Source organism: Leptonychotes weddellii, chromosome 4 (assembly GCF_054177405.1).
Source record: "Leptonychotes weddellii isolate Sample4059 chromosome 4, ASM5417740v2, whole genome shotgun sequence".
Taxonomy (NCBI): Eukaryota; Metazoa; Chordata; class Mammalia; order Carnivora; family Phocidae; genus Leptonychotes; species Leptonychotes weddellii.
The window spans coordinates 7635604-7654586 of NC_138372.1; the positions used below are offsets into that span (position 1 = coordinate 7635604).

General features: G+C 52.5%; 1 protein-coding gene across 4 annotated transcripts; it reads left to right on the forward strand.

The window, feature by feature from the left end:
- Positions 1-714: 714 nt before the first annotated feature.
- On the forward strand, positions 715-10340 carry UBIAD1 (UbiA prenyltransferase domain containing 1). Of its 4 annotated transcripts, XR_004076381.2 has the most exons (3): positions 715-1465; positions 7559-7662; positions 7825-7943. XR_004076381.2 is itself a non-coding variant. In XM_006735505.3 (2 exons), exons 1-2 carry the CDS (start codon positions 940-942, stop codon positions 8310-8312), a joined length of 1014 nt encoding a protein of 337 aa, XP_006735568.1. In that variant the 5' UTR covers positions 715-939; the 3' UTR covers positions 8313-10340. The 4 variants fall into 4 exon arrangements, 3 of the variants coding, with proteins under 3 accessions (XP_006735568.1, XP_081673601.1, XP_030886253.1); XM_006735505.3 differs by lacking the exon at positions 7559-7662 and having other exon boundaries at positions 7825-10340; XM_081817475.1 differs by lacking the exons at positions 7559-7662; positions 7825-7943 and adding an exon at positions 6286-6980.
- The last annotated feature ends 8643 nt before the right edge of the window (positions 10341-18983 follow it).

Below are 18983 nucleotides of genomic sequence, written 5' to 3' on the forward strand. Positions count from 1 at the left end.
CATGTTAGCTTATTCAATCAGTAAATCTGTAAAGTTGAGAAAGAACATACACAAGTAGAATAAAAATCTATGCTTACATTATATTTAACACCGATAAATCAGAGAAAACAGCTGTTTTCAAGAAACAAAAATTATTAAGCTAGTATTTCTTGTCAAAACTTACCCAAATTATGTGAACTCGAATTCTTAAGTTATTTCTTTTTAATAAATAAAGAATCTTTAAAAAAAAAAAGTGGGAGGTAATCATACCTTTCTCATCGCCCTCAGTGTACTCCCGGATTTTTGTCCATTTTGTTCACTGCTGCCTACAATATAGTAAGTGCTCAGTAAATGCTTGTTGAATGAAAAAAAAGAATGAGTCCTATTTTGGTGAATTGAAGCTCCAGGTAATTCGTAAAGCGACACGCAATCGGGGTCGTCCTTGTGATACTAAGTGAACCTGCGGGACTCGGATTGTGGGCGAGAGAAGGGCTGGACCGCGCCGGGTCTCCGCCGGCCCCGCCCCCAGCTCCGGGTCTCCGTCGGCCCCGCCCCCAGCCCAGCTCCAGGGCCCCGCCCCCAGCCCAGCTCCAGGGCCCCGCCCCCGCTCCGGCCCGGCCCGCGTTGTCAGCCCCTGTTTCCGGGCGGGCCTCCGGAGGCGGGCGCACAAGATGGCGGCCCCGGTACTTTGGGGCGGGAGGCCGCAGCTTGGCCTTGGGCTCTAGCCCGGGCTTAAGGTCCAGAGACAGGCTTCGCCCGGGTGACAGGAGGTCTGGGCGGTGCCGCTGGGCCTCGTGGGCTGCCAGGTCCGCTCGGTGCTACCCCCGGGGCCCGCCGCCTCCCCAGCCCTGCCCCGGGGCGGAACCGAAGGAAGATCAGGTCTGGCCGCCCCGCCCCGCACCCCGTGGCTGATCCGTGGGTGTTCACTATTAACTTTGACTTCAGCCACGTGTAGCTTCCATGGCGGCCTCACAGGTCCTGGGGGAGATTAACGTACAGGCGGGAGAGACGGCCAAGGCCGGAGACAGGGACCTGCTGGGGAACGACTGTCCGGAGCTGGACGGGCTTCTCCAACGCTCCTGGAGGCAGAAGTGCGCCTCTTACGTGCTGGCCCTACGGCCCTGGAGCTTCAGTGCTTCACTCACCCCGGTGGCCCTGGGCAGTGCCCTGGCCTACAGATCCCAGGGCGTCCTGGATCCCAGGCTGCTGGTGGGTTGTGCTGTGGCTGTCCTGGCCGTGCACGGGGCTGGCAATTTGGTCAACACTTACTATGACTTTTCCAAGGGCATTGACCACAAAAAGAGTGATGACAGGACCCTGGTGGACCGAATCTTGGAGCCCCAGGATGTTGTTCGGTTTGGAGTCTTCCTCTACACTTTGGGCTGTGTCTGTGCCGCTTGTCTCTACTACCTGTCTCCTCTGAAACTGGAGCACTTGGCTCTCATCTACTTTGGAGGCCTGTCTGGCTCCTTTCTCTACACAGGAGGTAAGAGTTGGCCTGTTTTCTGGCTGCATGTACTAGACACTCCTGCTTCACATAGGAGTTACAGGGCTGGAGAAGAGGTGTCAAAGGTTCTTTTCTGAGTTAGGCCATTTACGTGAAATCTATAATGTGTGGGTCATGTGGATTTTTTGAGAACAGTAGTGAGTTGAGAAGATCCTGGCTTGGTTTATGGATGTTAGGAATCACAGATACGGAAATTTTTCCATCTAGTTTCTTTTCATTGGTTGTATCTTAAAACGCCACCGTTTCAAATTTTAGTGGAATTAAATTTGAAGAGCTCAACGTTTTACAGCTAATTACTTTCAGCTAGTTTGCTGTGTGATTCCTTGCCACAGCTTATTAAGGTAGTGATGGGCACGTGGTCAAATCCTACTTACTGAGCATCTGTTATGTGCCAGGCACTGTTCTATGTGAACCCAGCAGTCACAGTTCCTGAGCAAGGGCTCTTGTGGAAGTTATTTTATAGATCTTGAGGAGAGAGAGAAAGTAAAAATAATATAAATTCTATTCAGGATGACCAACGTCCTGGTTTGCTCAGGACTTAAGACGGTTCCCAGGTTGCTGGACTTTTGGTGTGGAAATCAGGAGAGTTCCTGGTAAGCCTGGATGAGTTGGGACCCTGATTATAGTATATAAAAACATGATTAGTGCTATAGGGAAAAAAATAAGTAGAGCAAGGAGGGAGGACATAGCTGTTTGAAAGAGTTTGATCAGGGTAGACCTCCTCAAAAAGGTAATGTGAGCAAAGATAGAAGAAAGTTGGCTAAGCATGTATCTAGAGAAAGAGTGTTTGAAATCTCAGAATGGCAGTTGCCAAAGGCCTTAAGGCAGGAGTGTCCTTCAAAAGTTTGAGGAACAGCATGAGTCCATTATGTGTGAGTGAGGGAGAGAGTAAATACAAGGAGGTAAAGCAAGGGAAGTATGTGTGGGGAGGGCAGAGAAGCACAAAAATTATGTGGGCTTTAAGATTTTCAAGGAATCAGTCTGGCTGCGGTATTGAGAATGGGTAAAGGTGAGTGGGCAAGGACTGAAGCAGGGAGACGAGGAGGCTGTTGAGCAATCCAGGCAAGAGAGGTTTGGCGGGCTGGATCAGGGTGGTAGTGGTAGAGAAGGGACGAGGCCGTCAGATTCTGAATATATTTTGAAGGTAGGCACTGTTTGCTGCTGGACGGGCTGTGAGGCAGGAGAGAAACAGGAATTCAACGTAACTCAAAAGCTTTGGCCTGAGCACCTGGAATGATAGAGTTGGTGTCAAGTGAGATGGAGAGGGTCGAAGGTAGGGTTTGGGGGAGAAAATTGGGAGATTGACTTTGGACATCTTGACGTATTAGATCTCCAAGTGGATGTCTGGACCTAAGCCATCTGAGTTGCAGGGAGAGGCCTGAGCTGGAGCTATCTGGGGGTCTCTGGCACCTAGATCAAGTTGTGTGACTGGGTGAGATCACCAGAGGAGGGAGTGGTGATAGAGACACAAGGGGACCAGGAGTGAGCCCTGGGGCACCCCAACATTAAGAGGGGGAGAGAAGAAGGAACAGGCGAAGAGAGTGTGATGGAGGAGCCCTCTGTGAAAGCTCAGTAAAGGAAATCAGTAGAGTGCATGGGGCCGCAGCAGAAGGATGAGGCCCTCTCTGTGAAGGTGACTCATACGTGAAGGATAAGGAGCAAGTGACGGGGCAGAAATGGGTCTGATTCGCGTGCCGAGTCCTTCAGGGCTGGAGGAACAGTGCATGCAAATGCCCTGGAGTGGGCGAGAGCTTGGCATATTCTAGGATTTATGAAAGGCCAATATGATCGAGAGGGACAAGGAAATACTGTTGGGGAGGCTGGCCAGGGCTGGATTGTGCTGGTCCCACAGGGCCTCCAGCTCCCAGCCTTCAGCCTCAGTCCTTGGACCCCTTTCCTCTAATTCTGTCTACTTCCTGGGTGATTTTAGCCCATCTCGTGGCTTCATATGCCATCTGTTAACCTCGTGACTATCAAATGTATAGCTCTGGCCCAGATCTCTGCACTCAATCAGACTCGTCTGACTTCTTCCTTACTAGCTTCTCCTAAAGGCCTCACGGGCATCTCAAGCCAATGTGTCCAAAGCCAAAGTCCTGATCTCCCCTAAGAAACCTGCCCTACCCCCAGCTTCCCCCATCTCATTCCACAGCAACTTCCTCCTTCTAGTTCTTCAGGCTAAAAGTCATGGGCATCATCCTTGACTCTCCTCCTCCCATCCAGTCCATCAGCAAATCCTCTTGACTCTACTTTCAAAATGCATTTGGGATCTGACCATGTCCTGCCACCTCCCACCCCCACTATCATCTCAATTATGGTTGCAGGTTCTTTACTGATCTCTCTGCATCCACCCATGTCCCTTTCAGGGTGCTTCCAAATGAGCAGCCTGAGTAGTCCTGTTCAAACATAAGGCAGCTACATCAGTCCTCTGCTCACAGTTCTCCAGTGGCTCCCATCTTGTTCAGAGGAAAGGCCAGGGTCTTCACAGTGACCCCCACGATGGGACATTATCGGCTTACCCTCTCCCTTTCCCCTTCCTCCCAGCTCTGTTGCCCCCTTCTTTCCTCCTGCTCACTGTGCTCCAGCCACACTGCCCTCCTGGCTGTTTCTGGTACAGTCAGGGCATGCTGCTGCCTCAGGTCCTTTGTAGATGCTTTTCTTTGGCTTGGAATGCCCTTCCTCCTTCTGTCTGCCTGATTCACTTTCTAACCTCTACCCATTTGCTCACTTGTCAGCTGTTTTGTGAGGCCTTGCTTTCTACCCTATTTAAAATTATAAAACAATAGAGTTTTTTTGCAGCAACTGAAAATAAAAGTGTGTACACACACACACACACACACACTGTGTTTTCCCCCACAATACCTTCCCTATTGCTTTCTTCTGCTTTATTTTCCTTCATAGCACATACTACTTCTAACACACTATCTAAAGTACTGACTTTGTTAATTGTCTTCCCCCTTAGACTGTAAGCTCCCTGGGATTAGGGATTTGGGTCTTTGGTCTTTGCTGAACCTGTGGTGCCCAGAACACTGCCTGATATGTTGTTAGTACTTAATATTCATTGAATGAACAAATGGGGAGACACTGAAACGCAATGAGCAGAGTCATGACATAATCTGATTTATGTTTTTTTTTTTTAAATATTGACCTTTATTGATATAATTGACTTACTGTGAAATGCACAGATCTTAAGTGTTATAGTTTGATGAATTTCGACAAATGCTTACAGTTGTATAACCCACACCCTGTCCTGATACAGAACATTTCCATCACCCTCAAAAGCTTTCTTCCCTGTCAATTCCCACTCTCCCCATCCCTCTCCCGAGGCCACCACTGTTTGCTTTCTTTCACAGAGATTGTTTGGCCTGGTCTAGAACGTTATGTAAATGGAATCGTTCTGTATGAATTCTTGTGCTCAGCATGGTAGTTTTGAGATTTCATCATGTTGTGATGGGCATCAGTAGTGAGTAGTATCCATTGTGCGGACACAACCACGGTTTGTTTATCCTTTCTCCTGTCCAGCGACATTTGGATTGTTTCTGTATTTTGGCTATTATGCCTGAGCACTCACGTTGAAGTCTTTCTGTGGATATTGTTTTCATTGTTCTGGGGTAAATGCCTGGGAGTGGAATCTCTGGGTCAGAGGGTAGATGAATGTTTAACTTGATGGGAAGCTGCCAACATGTTTTCTAAAGTGGTTGTACTAGTCTTATCTTCCCCACTGGCAATGTGTAAGAGTTCTAGTTACTCCGTGGCTTTGCCAACATTCTGATTTATGTTTTAATGAATTCATGCTGGCCACTGTGCAGAGAGCTCACCCAGTCCTTCACCGTGTTGGCTCCTTTGGAGAGTGGTGTTGGGAGGGGTGGGAATGCCCAAAAGGAGAGGTGGGCCACATTCTGGAGCAGGTGGAGCCCATGAGCTGTGGGCCAGACTCCAGAAGCGGCTTTCTCCCTAAGGGCTCTATCATTTTCTCGTGTCAGAGAACCTCCGGAAGGTTACCAGACCGCTCTTAGCTGCGGAGTGGGCTTGTGGTTGGTTTCTGTGTAGAACCTGTTCAAGGTGGGGGTGTATCCTTGCAGGTACAGGTTTCTGTTCAGCTTGGCTCACATCGTTTCTTGCCAAGTGACCTAAGGAGATCCAGCCAGATGGGTAATCTAGCCAGATGTCACGGTGAGAGAGCTCTCGTGTTTTCTTCCATAGTGACAGCTCTCATGTCTGCTTGGAGAGCTGGGAATGTCAGCAAAAGAGGAGGGGGCAGCTGGGGGAGAGACTTGCCGGGTCCCCGTTGGGAGTATTCCCGCCTGGCACCTTCCCTGGGTGGGGGTTGTTCCCTCAATGCGTGAGATACTGCAAGAGACATCGATTTACTAATTTGTAACGGGAGCCAATGCTCTGCTTGAGAGAGCTTCCTCCTGGAGGGCATGTCCTCAGACAACCAAATAATTTGTCACAGCACTGCTTGGGGAGTGCCGAATGAGTTCGCTGTGTGTTGGTGGCTGCCGGGCGCCATGGCTGTGACCCTTTCCTGGGGACGCTTCATTCTAAAGAACCAAGGGTGGTCACTTAGCCACCAAAGCACCCCGACTAAACGGAGATGTTAGCTAATGCTCTGGTGGTAATCATCTTGCAGGATATGAATGTATCAAGTGTCACGTGTCCGTTATCTTTCAATAAAGATGGAAAAGAAACAACAACCCGGAACCCCAGCTACCAGTGTGAAGGGAATCTTGAGCCCAATCCTGTTCTTTGGCTGCCCTGGCCTTAGATCCTCTGCAGACCATGGTCCCTTACCATTTTAGGCTGGTTAAAGTGCAGTTGATGACCCAGTACTTTCCTTTATCTCCGGATCCTGAGGCTGCGAGTTGGAAGCGTGGTTAGACCGGGAGGTTTCGCAGGCCTCTGTAGCAGTCTGTGTGGGGCCCACCTCTCAGCTGCTGCATACTGCCTCACTCTGAGCCGGACATTTTTCTTCACCTCGGCCCCAGACTCCAGGTGCTTGTTACTGTAGCTCTGTGTTCCGTTCAGCCTTTGTGCCTCGCGTTGGGGAGCGAGCTGTGAACAAACCAGACCCAAGGCCCTGCCCTCATAGAACTTACGGTTTGAGAGAAGGACGGAGATGGAGTAATTAGAAGCATGATGGATTTTACAAAGCTGGAAATCTGGGTGCCCTGGGAGCATATGTATCGCAGGGGGACCGGATGTGGCCTAGGGGATGAGGGAAGGCTGCCTGGAGGAATGGTCTTTTACGTTTTGAAGGGTGAATAGGAGTTAGCCTGGCAAGGGCCGGGTGGGGTGTCTGAAGGCCCCGAGGAACCTACGGAAATATGAGTGGAGGAGTGGGGAGCTCAAGGCGAGGCTGGAGGGAGGAGGCAGGGCAGGCCCAGAGGTGAGCTGGTGAAAGATCTGAGGACAACCTGTGTAAAGGGTTTTCCGGTGTATGTTGGGGGAGGGGCACAGTCCGGTGAGTATTTCCAAAGGACCCCTCTGGCTGCCCATGGAGATAAGGGGAGGGAGGGAGGGAGGGAGGGGGAGGAGAGGTCCTGAGAATGGGTGTCACAGTGTTCCCCACATAGGGTGACCATGACTCAGATTTGGGGATGAAGTGAGATCCGATGGAGTGTGGCATCGCTGGAGAGAACTGGGCAGGTTTGAATGAAGTGGTTTAGACAGGATTTGAAGTGGGTTGGCAGTATAGGAAGAGGAGTTTGGGGTGATTTAGTTGTAACTTCAGGGGAACCAGAGAGGGGAAGCAGCACTGTAACTTCGTCGTCTTAGCTGTTTTATTTATCACGTGAGTGGAAGTTTCTTTATGTAGAGTGGGTATCCTGAAATTTCACTGAGATGCCCTGGGAGTTTTCAAAACCAGATCCCCCCAGAGGTTGTGGAAGAAGGAGGCAGCAAAGAGCCTGGGATGGGTATTCTGTGAGGGACTGACTGACAGAAGCCATGTCTTGCAGGGGTCGGTGAAGGGAGAAAGAAGCCAAAGACCCAGATTGTAAGACCTTTTAGAGCCTTCACGGGCTCTCTGGTTAAATAGTGTGTGTAGTGGGAACCCACTGCTCTTTGTCGCAGGACTTTGCTGGGGACAGTAGGAAGGAAAACTTGACTCTGAAGCCTAACTGGATGCTAAAAGATGAGTGTTCTCTGCCCCTCTGTGTCATCGGAGACAAAATCAGGTTTGTTCGGGGGGGTGGGGCAGGGAGCTCACTGACTGGCCGTTCTCACCATCTGAGAACTCACCGCTCCCAGCCAGGAGTAGCCTGCCTTTGGACTGATGAACAGCCCCTCAATTTCCAGCCCTTGATCTCACACCAACTCTCTGGGTTTTCTGGCCATAGGAATTGGATTCAAGTATGTGGCTCTGGGAGACCTCGTCATCCTCATCACTTTTGGCCCGCTGGCTGTGATGTTCGCCTATGCCGTCCAGGTGGGGTCCCTGGCGGTCTTCCCACTGGTCTACGCCATCCCCCTCGCCCTCAGCACCGAGGCCATTCTCCATTCCAACAACACCAGGGACATGGAGTCCGACAGGGAGGCCGGCATCGTCACGCTCGCCATCCTCATCGGCCCCACCCTCTCCTACATGCTCTACAACACGCTGCTCTTCCTGCCCTACCTGATCTTCAGCATCCTGGCCACACACTGCAGCATCAGTCTGGCCCTCCCCCTACTCACCATCCCCATGGCCTTCTCCCTGGAGAGACAGTTCCGAAGCCAGACTTTCAACAAACTGCCCCAGAGGACTGCCAAACTCAACCTCTTGCTGGGGCTCTTCTATGTCTTTGGTATCATTCTGGCCCCAGCGGGCAGTCTGCCCAAACTGTAAGGGGACCTGGAGCTCCCCCTCCCCGTTCCCAGTATTGGAATGTGTTTGTTGAAGGCAGAGAATCCGAGGAGGAAGGGAGACTTAGCAGCGAGGGGGCTGAGGTTGGCTTCTGAACTCCCACCTTTTTTTATTATTATCTTTCTAAAGATAAGGTTTTCATTTTGTATTACTCCGTTTTATGGTGAATCTCGAAACCACTGGTAGTGGGTGAACTGGCTGTGTGGTCCTTGTTTTATTTATAATTTCCACTAGGGGGTGATGTTAGGTCACTTTAAAGCAGATTAAAAGGCCCTAAGACGGTGAAGGAGCTGCCGGGTTGGCCTCCTGTCCTGGAAGCGCAGTAGTCACTGGGCTCCCGCTTGCCCTGCTCACCCGCCGGAGGTGTCGTCCTGGTAGCTTGGTCTCGCAGGATGTGCCCGTGATCGGTGCCAGGCCCCAGTGACCCGGGGCGCATCTGTCTTTTACCCTGAGCCCTTGGGGCCTGAAATACACTGCTTGAGAGAGAAAGTCCCTCATTAACAGCCTACCGTGGCTCCCGGCTTTTTGCCTAGGTCGGGATTCGGACACTTTGACCCTTCATCTCTCCTTTCACTTACTGCAGCATCAGTCTGGCCCTCCTGTTCTTTGGCTGCCCTGGCTTTAGATCCTCTGCAGAGAAGTGGCAGATCAACCTGCAGCCAGCTAGCCAAGCAGAGAAGTGGCAGATCAACCTGCAGCCAGCTAGCCAAGCTGAGGGCTGGGGAAGGGAGCAACCCCACCCTGGAGGCAGCTGAGAAAGTCACTCTGCTTTTGATTAGAAATTGGTACCACTGCTGTTTTCCCTTTGCAGGATCTACTGGATGGCAGGAAGGACTCCAGCCCTTTCAGTAACTATTAAGAGCCCTGAAATCGTAGGGATTTCGGACTCCTTAAAGCTCCTTCCCCTGACCCATCGCTTTTCCTCCTGCCTCCCTGTGCCCACCTTCTGTCGGGTTCCCATTTGTGTGTCTCCCAGCCACGGAGCCTGACTATTTGGGTAGCAGTTTAGCAGCTGAGTTGGGGACAGTTGTCATTTCCCACAGAGCCACAGGATGAGCAGACCAGGGACGTCCGCTCATCCGTGAACAAATAAGCCGATAGACACAGTCCTGACCCTGTTCAGCCAAAATGGCAGGCCCTGCCAGGGAAGGCACTGTGTTTTCCTATTTGAAGACAGACGTGCAGTATTGACCCTGCTTCTCCCAAAGGCTTCCGTTGCCTTGTGCAAAGATCTTTTGCTCCCAGAATGGGGGAATTCCAGTGCTGATCGTAGCTGTTTCTCACTTCACTGCCTGCAAAGTACAATTTCTGGGTGAGAGTGGCTCAGCTATCTTTGGTCCAAGACTGAAATAGATTGAGACCATCATCATTATACTTTTCTGTTGTGATTATAGCCTTTCTGATTGGTGTTTCAGGGTCTTGGCTGCCGAAAGAGACAAGAACTAGTTCTTACCCCTTCAAATCAGGTTAATTATGATTTGGCTCCTTGGAGTTAGAATTGGTCAGTCTCCTTGGAAAAAACATGTTTGGAAATTGCAGGCATTCCTCCAAAGCTAAAGGTGGTTTGTCTACAGAGGTCCAGAATCCTCGAATGGTGGTCAGAGCCCAGTAACAGGAGAAGGAAGGACGGTCCTCCTATCCTGCCATTCTTCCCAGCACCATTTTTGTTTTACACCAGGCCCAGAGCATTGTGCTTCAAAGCCAGGCTCTTGTGGCTCCTCTTGAGAGCAGGCCGTTCTCACACAGGGCTCCCTCCTGCAGCTCTAGGACTGGAGCTCCCTGCATCCCCAGACCACACCCGCCTTCCTAAGCCCTCATGCCGGGAGGTGTCCGTTGGCCTCTGCACTGCATCGTGGTACAGATTTTAATGCGTATTTTTATATATAAATATTTTAAAAGGCCAAATTTAGTGCCAGGTTTTATATGCAGGCTACCACAATTTGTATTACATCTCCTGATTCAATGAAGGTGTTCTTTAGACTTATTAATAAAAACAATATTTATCAGTCATCTTTGCTTTCCTCCTTCTTGTCTTACTGTGAACTTGGAATCGTAAACCTTAGGAGACCAGCACAGGAACACTGGGACATTCGGTGGGGGTGGGGGTGCGTCCTCTGATCTTTGATGATGAATCTGGGGAGGGTTTGACCAGACTTGATGAGCCTTTAGGAGAGACCGGAGGGACTGCTTAGAGCCAGCTAGGCCAGATTAACCTCGCTCCCCCAGTCCTTAGCTACTTTCATTTTTCTTTTTTCTTGATAGGGTCACTGTGCTGATGGATGGGGAACATGTAGTAGAAAGAGTACGTTTGGGTTTCAGCGAGGCATTTGACAATATGTCCTTAGGAACAAAGCAGAGATAGGCAGAATGGATACCAGTTTAGCCGGAGGAATTTGCGGGAGATGGAACAAGCTGTGGGAGAGGGCAGGCTGGTCAGGGTGTCATGCCAATGGGCAAGGAGGCCTATAGCAGCCCGTGTGAGCCTGCCCTCCGCCCTTTGCCTGGCGGGGTCCAACACCTGTTGTCAACGACTGGAATTAGCCCAAATCACAGGTTTTGTAAACCTTGGAGGAAGAGCTTATAAAATGGCTGACCGTTAGGATCCTCGTAAATCAAAAGGCTGCTTTGATGAGTCAAAGGAAAAATTTAGCATGGATAAATATAAATATACTTGGGTCCCCCAAATCAACGGCATGACATCAGAAGGGGGAGCTCCGTGGCGTGGCAGCCGTAGATGTGGCGGGTATGAATTTTTTCAATGACCCTGGGAGACCGTATCATGTGCCTTTATTTCTGTGAGTCAGACTTATTCTGCTCTCCAATGGGGTGGCTGGAAATTCAGCCTCAGTCACCCACCCCCTTCCTCTGGGATCACCTAGGCCTCCTGGGTCTCCGGGGGGCAGGAGCTAGGCGTGTTGGCTGGGCTCTTGCTCCCTCACTATCTGTGAGGTTGCTTCCCATCTGCTTCATGCTGGGGTTCAGCCCTGGAATCCACTCTTGTTTCTTGGATATTGCTCTAGAAGGGCTCAAATGCCCCTGACAGTAGATCCTCCTTGCTAAAGAGTACTGTGGGCCTGGAGGGCGCGCCTTCCTGCCACCCAGTCCCCATTTTGGCCTAGTCTTGGGGAAGCACCTGTTCCCTCCACGATCTACCTTGTCCAGCTCCCGTATTCAAAGCATCTCCCTGCTTCCCCACCCCTTGTAGACCTTTGCAGAAAATCCACTGGGGTGGGGTGGGGGGCTCAATGCTGGCCTCTTCTGGAGGGGGGCAACAAAATACATCCCATGGTATTAACTCCTCTGTTAATCCTGTATCCAAACAAGCACACCACAGTCTGAGCCTGTTACCTGGCCCGAAGGTCAGTGTGAGTCAGTAACGAGTTCTGACTTCCATGAAGGTTAACATGATCTGAGGCAGAATTAACAGGCGGCCAGTGTCCAGAACAAGGAAGACGTAGATCCTGTCCATCCCTGTGTTGTTGGATCGAACCTGGGGGGCTGGGTCCCTTTCTGAGCTCCTTTCCTTTCTTGGTTTCTGTTTTTTCTTTTGATAGTCAGTATGGAGATGGGTCAAAAACATGCCGCGGATATAATATACTTGGATTGCGGCAAGGCGTTTGACAATATGGCATGAAATGAGAAATGGATGAAGATGCAGTCAGAGGAACTTTATTTCTGTGTGCCCGCGTGTGTGCGTGCACATGCCCACGCATGTGTGTTTTCACACTGGTAATAGCTGCAGCAAAGATTTTACATCTCTCAGGATGGGAATTGCATTTTGAAGATGTGATTCACAGGCCAGGTCTTGTCAAGGAAGCAGTAGGCACACTGGTGAGGGCACTAAAAACCATGTCCTCGTGGCAAGGAGACTCAGGAGAGGGCCGTTCTGGGGAAAAAGGATTTGTGTGTGTGTGTGACTTCAAAGGGCAAACCTAGGACCAGTGGGTAGAAGTTATATGGTTCCAAGTTTAAGCTCTCAGCTCAGGAAGAACTTTCTAGCCACTTAAGAACTTTCTAGACCTTAAGGATCTCCCAATCCTGTGATACAGTTGTTCAGTTTTTCTGGGATTGTCTCTCAAACCTGCCCCCAGGGGTCAGGAGGACAGAGGACAAGAACTATGTCACCATTTCCTCTCTGTGATGTCAGATTTTGTTTGTGCCTATTTTAACAGGCACAGCTGTGATTAATATTCCTTTTTTTAGAGATGTATACACCCATGCGTGGGCGTGCGCAGGAACACACACACACACACACACACACAGGGTTGATTTTGCCCTTGGAGTGAGGTGCATGACAGACAGCTTCTTTCCTCCGAGCCCTGCGGACCACTCTGCTGCTAATGGACTGTCAGCCTCTTTCATTACGGGCTCCAGACGGTGCAGGCTGGTATTAAAGCAGTGCCTCTGGCAAGGACCTGGCACTTGGGTCTCAGCCAGCTGACATTTGTGATTTGCCCTCCTTCAAATGGGTACAGCCCTCCCGCCGTGAGTCACTAAGCCAGGATGCCAAATGGCCGTGTAAACCAAGTCAGGTCCCCTGCCTGCAGAGGTGACAAGGGCTGAGCCCCGGCTCTTCAGGAGCGCCTGCAGATGGTGGGGGAAAGGCGATCATGGCAAGGCACGGACCCCTTCAGTGTCCCTGACCCACTGGACACCCCGAGGGCTCTGGGAGGGTCTTGAGGAGGACAGCGAGGGTCTTGATCACATGCTATCAGCCAGGTTTGGGGCATCAAGGGAAGTTGGTCTAGGGGTGTACTATGATGCTAATACATCCAGAGAGGCCGCTCTCTGTGCCGTGTGACTCAAGGGACATCCCAAGTCCACACCCCTGCACCCCTGCCCTATCCCTCCCTGCTCCCCCCAGCCTGCCTCAGCAGCGCCCCCATTAGGGTCACAGTGGGTTTCACAGGGAAGGCTGGGGCACGGGGTCTATCAGTTTGCCAACATGACTGCCATCAGTCTCCCCCAGCAGGTGGCAGGACTCGAGCGCAAGGACCGTCCCGCTTTTACTTAGGGTCGGAAGTCAGCCCGAGCACAGTGCCTGGGCCCACAGTGCAGGTGCTCAGGCACTGGTCGTCTCCTGACCGAGTTCCTTGCAAGCGGCTAGACCTTCCTGGGCTGCCCGATGGTGAGAGCCTGCACTGCTGCAGGTCGCCTGCTGACCCTGAGCAGTAAGGACAGGTGCGTTCCCCTCGGGGTAGGGAGTGGAAGGGAAATAGGGCAGGAACTCGTAAGCTCTTCTAAAAGATCCAGCCCGTCTTCTTGGTACGTGGAAGCCTCTACATAAATGTTTGCTGAGCGACTAAGTGAATGACAATAATAAAGCTGTCACTGTGTGTTAGGCATTGTTCTAAAAGCGAAAATACATTCTTTTAATACCCCATGAGTGGGGTATTAAGGTCTCCTTTGCAGAAGAGAGGAAACTGAGGCTCAGGGAGTTTATTAAATTTTCCCAGGGTCACCCAGCTAGTAAGTGACGGAAGCACAACACAAACCCTGCACCTCATCTCTGTCTTGTGTGCCCTGCAGCACCTGGTACGTTGGGGACTCAGTCAGTTGGTCTGCTCTTAGCAGTGGGGGTGGTTGAGGAAGTGGGCACAAGGCTGATGGTGGGGCTGCCCAAGAAGGGGGCTTCAGAAGCATCAGAGAGGGACCAGCCTTCACGATTTCCCTGACCCCGCCAGTGCTCATAGGCAGGGGTTCCTGGAGTTGCTCCCAAGAGTGTGCAAGTGATTGGGCCAGCTGCCGGCCCACAGAGGTGGCCCAGGGCCCAGGGAGGTGGTTCCCAGCATGGAGGGATAGCCACCTCTTGGCAGGGGGTGCCCCAGCAAGGCATGCAGAGAGCCTGCAGCTGGCAGAAGAGACAAGCAGTTGGAGGGAGAGGAGGCGCCATGGACTGGGTATTGCCCCTTCCCGTGCACCGCCCGGGCCCACTGTGCTGCCCCCTCCAACACCTCCAGGGGGCTGGCTCTGCAGGGACAGTAATGAAGCAGCTTGCCTCACCTGCTCTGGTCGGTCTCTCATCCCCAGATCATGGAGAGTGACCACTGCCCACCCACAGTGACACGGGGAGGTCCGTTCGCGTTAAATTTCTACTTCTGCACCCATTGGCCCATGTTCATTTTATCTGTTTCTTGCAGTCCCCCCCGAGCCACTGACTTGGAGCGCCCACATCAGGAATGTGGGTGCCTCTCCTTCCTGAGAATGTGGCTGGCTGCCGGGCGGAGCGGGTGGGGGAGACTGAAGGAGCCTCTCCCCACCTTCAGGGTGGGGCGGCCCCTGGAGCTGATAGTTACACGGCGTTTGGGACACAGAAGACTCAGTGAGACAGGCTAATGCACATCACCGAAAGAATAAACACTGGCAACCACGGTTCCCTGCGGGTAGAGAAGGGGGTGCTGGATGGAGCTAATCAGCAAGGCTTCCAGGCAGGCTTCCTGGAAGAGGTGATGATGAGTTGTGATCAAGGCTTCCAGGAAGAGGCGGCCATGAGGGCGATAATTTCCGTGGAAGCTGAGGTGCTGGCAGACCCCAGCTGGAGAAAGTCCCCTGATGGCTGCCTGAGAGTTTGGGTGAAGCTTCCTTCATGAAGCTCTCTGGCCGCACAGCCAGGCAACTGCAGCACCGAGGCAGGTGTGTGAAGGGCCATCCCACCACTGCCAAGGTCAAAGGCTGAAGAATGAAACACCCTGACACCCCCTTGCTGAGAAACAAACAGGAGGGGATGGTGGGGCATTTAATCAGCCCAGGCTGCCAATACCTAATCAAGATGAATGGCCGTGAGGGACGAGGCCCAGGCAAAGCATCGTTAGGGGCTGGGAAGACTGCCTCAGCTCTGGGCTGCACCGGCCCCCCCCCCCCCCCGGAATGCCAGCAGCGAGGTCCAGATTCAGGAGAGATGCCCAGGTGGTTGGAGGTCACCACTGTCACCAGCTGTCCCCACCCAGGGCCTTCCAGTGGACACTTCCCTGGCCAACGACCTTTACTGAGCATGCTCTGACCAGCTGTGTCTCAGGACTGAAGATAAATGGGGCACGCCCCTGCCCTTGCAGACTCACAGTGAGCTGGTGGCGAGAGCACACACGCATACGTTATTCTCATGCCGTCGCAAGTGCTGTCATAGAGGCCCAAAGGGTTGTGGGAGAACGAGGGTGGCAGAGATTAATTTCTCCACGCCTCATTGTTCCAGACCCGGATCATCAGTTCTCGGCTTACAAGAACCTCTTTCACCCGGGCTTCTGACCGCGGGTCTTCTCTGGCGCCACCTGCAGGCGGCTGCGGGGCCAGCCAGTCATTCACTGTTAATTGAGCAAGTACGTGCTGTGTTAACAGCCCTGGGCTAGGCTCTGGGATGTAACGGTGAGTGAGACCTGGTCCTATCCTCAGGAATCGTGCAATCCCAAAGGAAAGACAGACAAACGGGCCCTCCTTCTATCACTCGTGGAGTCTGACAGCACCGAGTTTAATCAAGTCCAGGCTGTATCGTTTGCCCACTGCGTGCGCTCAGCCAAGCTGTGTTACCCCTTTGAGGGGGTCCTTTTCCCCAAATGCACCCTGGAGAGAGGTAACATCATCTCCTTGGGCTCCCCCTCAAAGTTCCACAAGGGTAGAACATCTGAGAAATGTCTGAAGTCTGTTTTATCAGGGTTGTCGTTATAATAAAAAAATTTGCCCATATGCGCACATGTGTGCGTATGTATGTGCGCACTTACGTATGTGGAGGGGGGCACCTGCCATCTGCACCCTCACCAACAGGATAATTATTATTCTGGGTTTTCAGGAGGAGCTGAAAGTTAATGGAACCCAATGCAATGAGCGACACCTTGTAAAACAATCTCAATTACCAGATAACCAATCTCTGTGCAATTCCAGAGAGGATAAAAGGAGACCACGGGGATTTGAGCAAACAAGAGCCCAGAGCTTCGGGCAGAGGCAGGGAGATGGAACTGTTCCTTATCTCGCCAGCTCAGAACAGAGGTTGGGCACAAGGGCGGCCTGCTGCGCTAAGAGCCATTCCTTTTCCGAGGGACGAGGAGGGGATGGTGAAGAGCAAAGATAACCGAGTTAGTCAAGTGGGAAAGAGCCCTCCTCCCCACCCCCCAGCGGCTGCAGCTCAATTCACCTTGACTTGCCCTGGATAGCTGGGAGACCTGCTTCCCCAGGTCCCCTGGGAGAGGCCAGGTCCTGCCCTGGAAACGCCGCTGGCTGCCTGGGTGACCCGGGACGCTAGTTCTCTAGCCCCTTGGGGTGGGTTTGGCGAGCTGGTGGGGGGATGGGGTGGGTGGGAGTGACATCAGCCCGTCCACACTGCCTAACCACCGTCAGAGGGAGAGTCTCCATCCTCTGGGTCCAGGAGGCAGGCTGGCATTCACCAAGCTCTTCATGCGCCTCTCGGCCTGGCCTCCCTGCAGCCCAAACAGGTATGGCCTCAGCTGGTTTCACGGGCTGAGTGGTTATGGGACTCGCTCGAGGTCACAAGACCACTGAAGGGCAGCCCCAAACCGGCTCCTCTCCGGCTCTAAATGCGGCACTCATTTCGGTTAAAAATCTCATTTTCAACACTTCTCCTTTCTTGGGAAGGGGGGAAAGCACAATGGGTTGTTTTTTTTATAAATCTCACTTTGAATTTAAACCTCTTTAAAGATGTTGAAAGAACCACAGCTGCCTGTCTGTCATTGTCTTCCATTCTCCTTCCTGTGTCTCCCCTCACTCCCCTCCCCTCCCCAGCCGCACTGAGCTCCCCTGCACGAGCTGGCTGCTCTGGCTGCCGGAGGAGAGATAGAAGAGGTAGGGTCAAGGGCCTGTCAGAGAGAGGGTCTCGGGGTTCCCACTATTTGGGAAGGGGCTGGATGATCCCATGCTTTGTGCCCTCTGACCCCAGAGATCGTCTTAGCCATCCCTCCAATCTGGAGCAGAAGCGTGGCTCCTGCAAATTTGGTAGCCATCATCTTCAGGCCAGAGGGTCCTCAGACAAAATCACGCAAGGAAAGCCACACTGCGGGGCCTCCTCAGCCTTGTTCTTCCTTCTTTCGCCATCTGACCCGAAAGAGGCTCACACATGTGTGTTATCATCCTGGAGAGTCATCGCAACTCCATGAGGGAGTTATAACTGTTCCCATTTAGAGATGAAGAGACTGAGGCTCCTGCAGCAAGATCAAGCACCTTCTCTCAATGTCCCCAGGCAGATACAGCCACTCATGGTTGTGGAGCCGGTGGCCCAGCCAGGATTGGAAGGCAGGTCCTGTGACTCCAAATCTAGCGCTCTTCCCACCATGCTCTCTGGCATGCCAAGCCTCGGTCCCAGCCTCCAGAAGGCAGGGGTGGGATTGCTCCTGAAACCCGGGCCCAGCCCATGACAGAGAATGCAAGCAGAGCGGCAGGCCTGACCCTGCGGAGAGCAGGGAGAGCGGTGATGGCTCCCTGGGTGGGAATAAAGCAAACAAGTGAGGAGCCGCTGATTGGGAGATAATCTCATGAAATGATCAAGCGCCAGTTGCTTCCGCAGCTGCAAGGCTGCATCTGGGCCCAGGGCTGACGTGAGCTCCGCTCCCAGATCTGCATTGTCACCGCTTGTTGGAAAAACAGATGTTATTGTCCTCTGTTCCCGTCCCTTTGTCCCTAATAGGCACTTAAGCGCAGGAGGGGGAACGGAGAAATGGGGACGGAATCATGCGTCTATTTCAGGCTCTTTCCGGAAGCTTGCACTTCAGTGGGACTTGCGGTTTGGGATAGAGTGGGTGCAGGGAAGAACCTCCCCCCACTGCCCCGAGAGTCCCAGGGCTGGCACGTGCCGAGGACTAGTTCTGTGAGGACCTGCCTCCTGGTCTCTCCTCGGTGCAGTACTTGGATGTTAGAGGAAGGGACGATGGGTACCCCCGGCCTTCTGCCTTGACTCCCAGGACTTGGGAGGTTGGATGAGGTCAAGGGCTGATGGGCTCAAGGTCTTGAGTCCTATTCTTGTTTCGGATTCACTCATTCATTCATTCATCTGCTCATTCATCGATCTGCTGCCGAGCACATTCTTAAAGGCTTAACCTTCACCCGAGCTCTGACAGCAGCATGCTGATTTGCAGGCAAAAACTTCTCGTGGAAGAGCAGAACATCCTCTTCCATCAGGTCACCTCGGCTCTGACTTAATGGGAGCTCAGAGGCTCTCATGCACCGAAATAGCTCTGCAGCTACCTGCCCGGTACCTCTGCCTCTGCCCACCATCAGTCAGTCCTCTGGATGAAGGCGTTCTCCTTCCCAAAGGTCCCCGCCAAAATACAAGTGCATAACTGAGGAGGGCTCACGGGGTGGGGGTGGGGGGGAACCTGCCCATCACCAGGGAGAACAGAGGATGGGGCCCCAAATGAATGCCACACAAGATGGGTAAGTTTTGGCAAGGGACAGATGAGAAGAGAGATGTCTAGCCCCTGCGCTGCTGCCTGGGAGGGAGGCTCGAGGGGCTCTGTGAGAAAACGAGGGATGCAGGAGAGCAGTTCCCAGAGGGACCTGGTCCTACCCATCACTGGTTGCCCAGCTCTGCTGAGACCCGCTGCGTAAGACTAAAGACCTATCCCAGCCTTTCCGCTCCTGGCTGGAGTGGGGGGAAACTTTTTATGCCCTGCGGACTCTCAAACCCCAGAAGCTCAGAGACAGGGCCACCTCTGT

Coding starts and splice junctions, on each gene's coding strand:
- UBIAD1 (XM_006735505.3), top strand. CDS start 940: ATGGCGGCCTCACAGGTCCTGGGGGAGATTAACGTACAGGCGGGAGAG. Junction 1,466..7,824: donor CTCCTTTCTCTACACAGGAG/GTAAGAGTTGGC, acceptor TTCTGGCCATAG/GAATTGGATTCAAGTATGTG.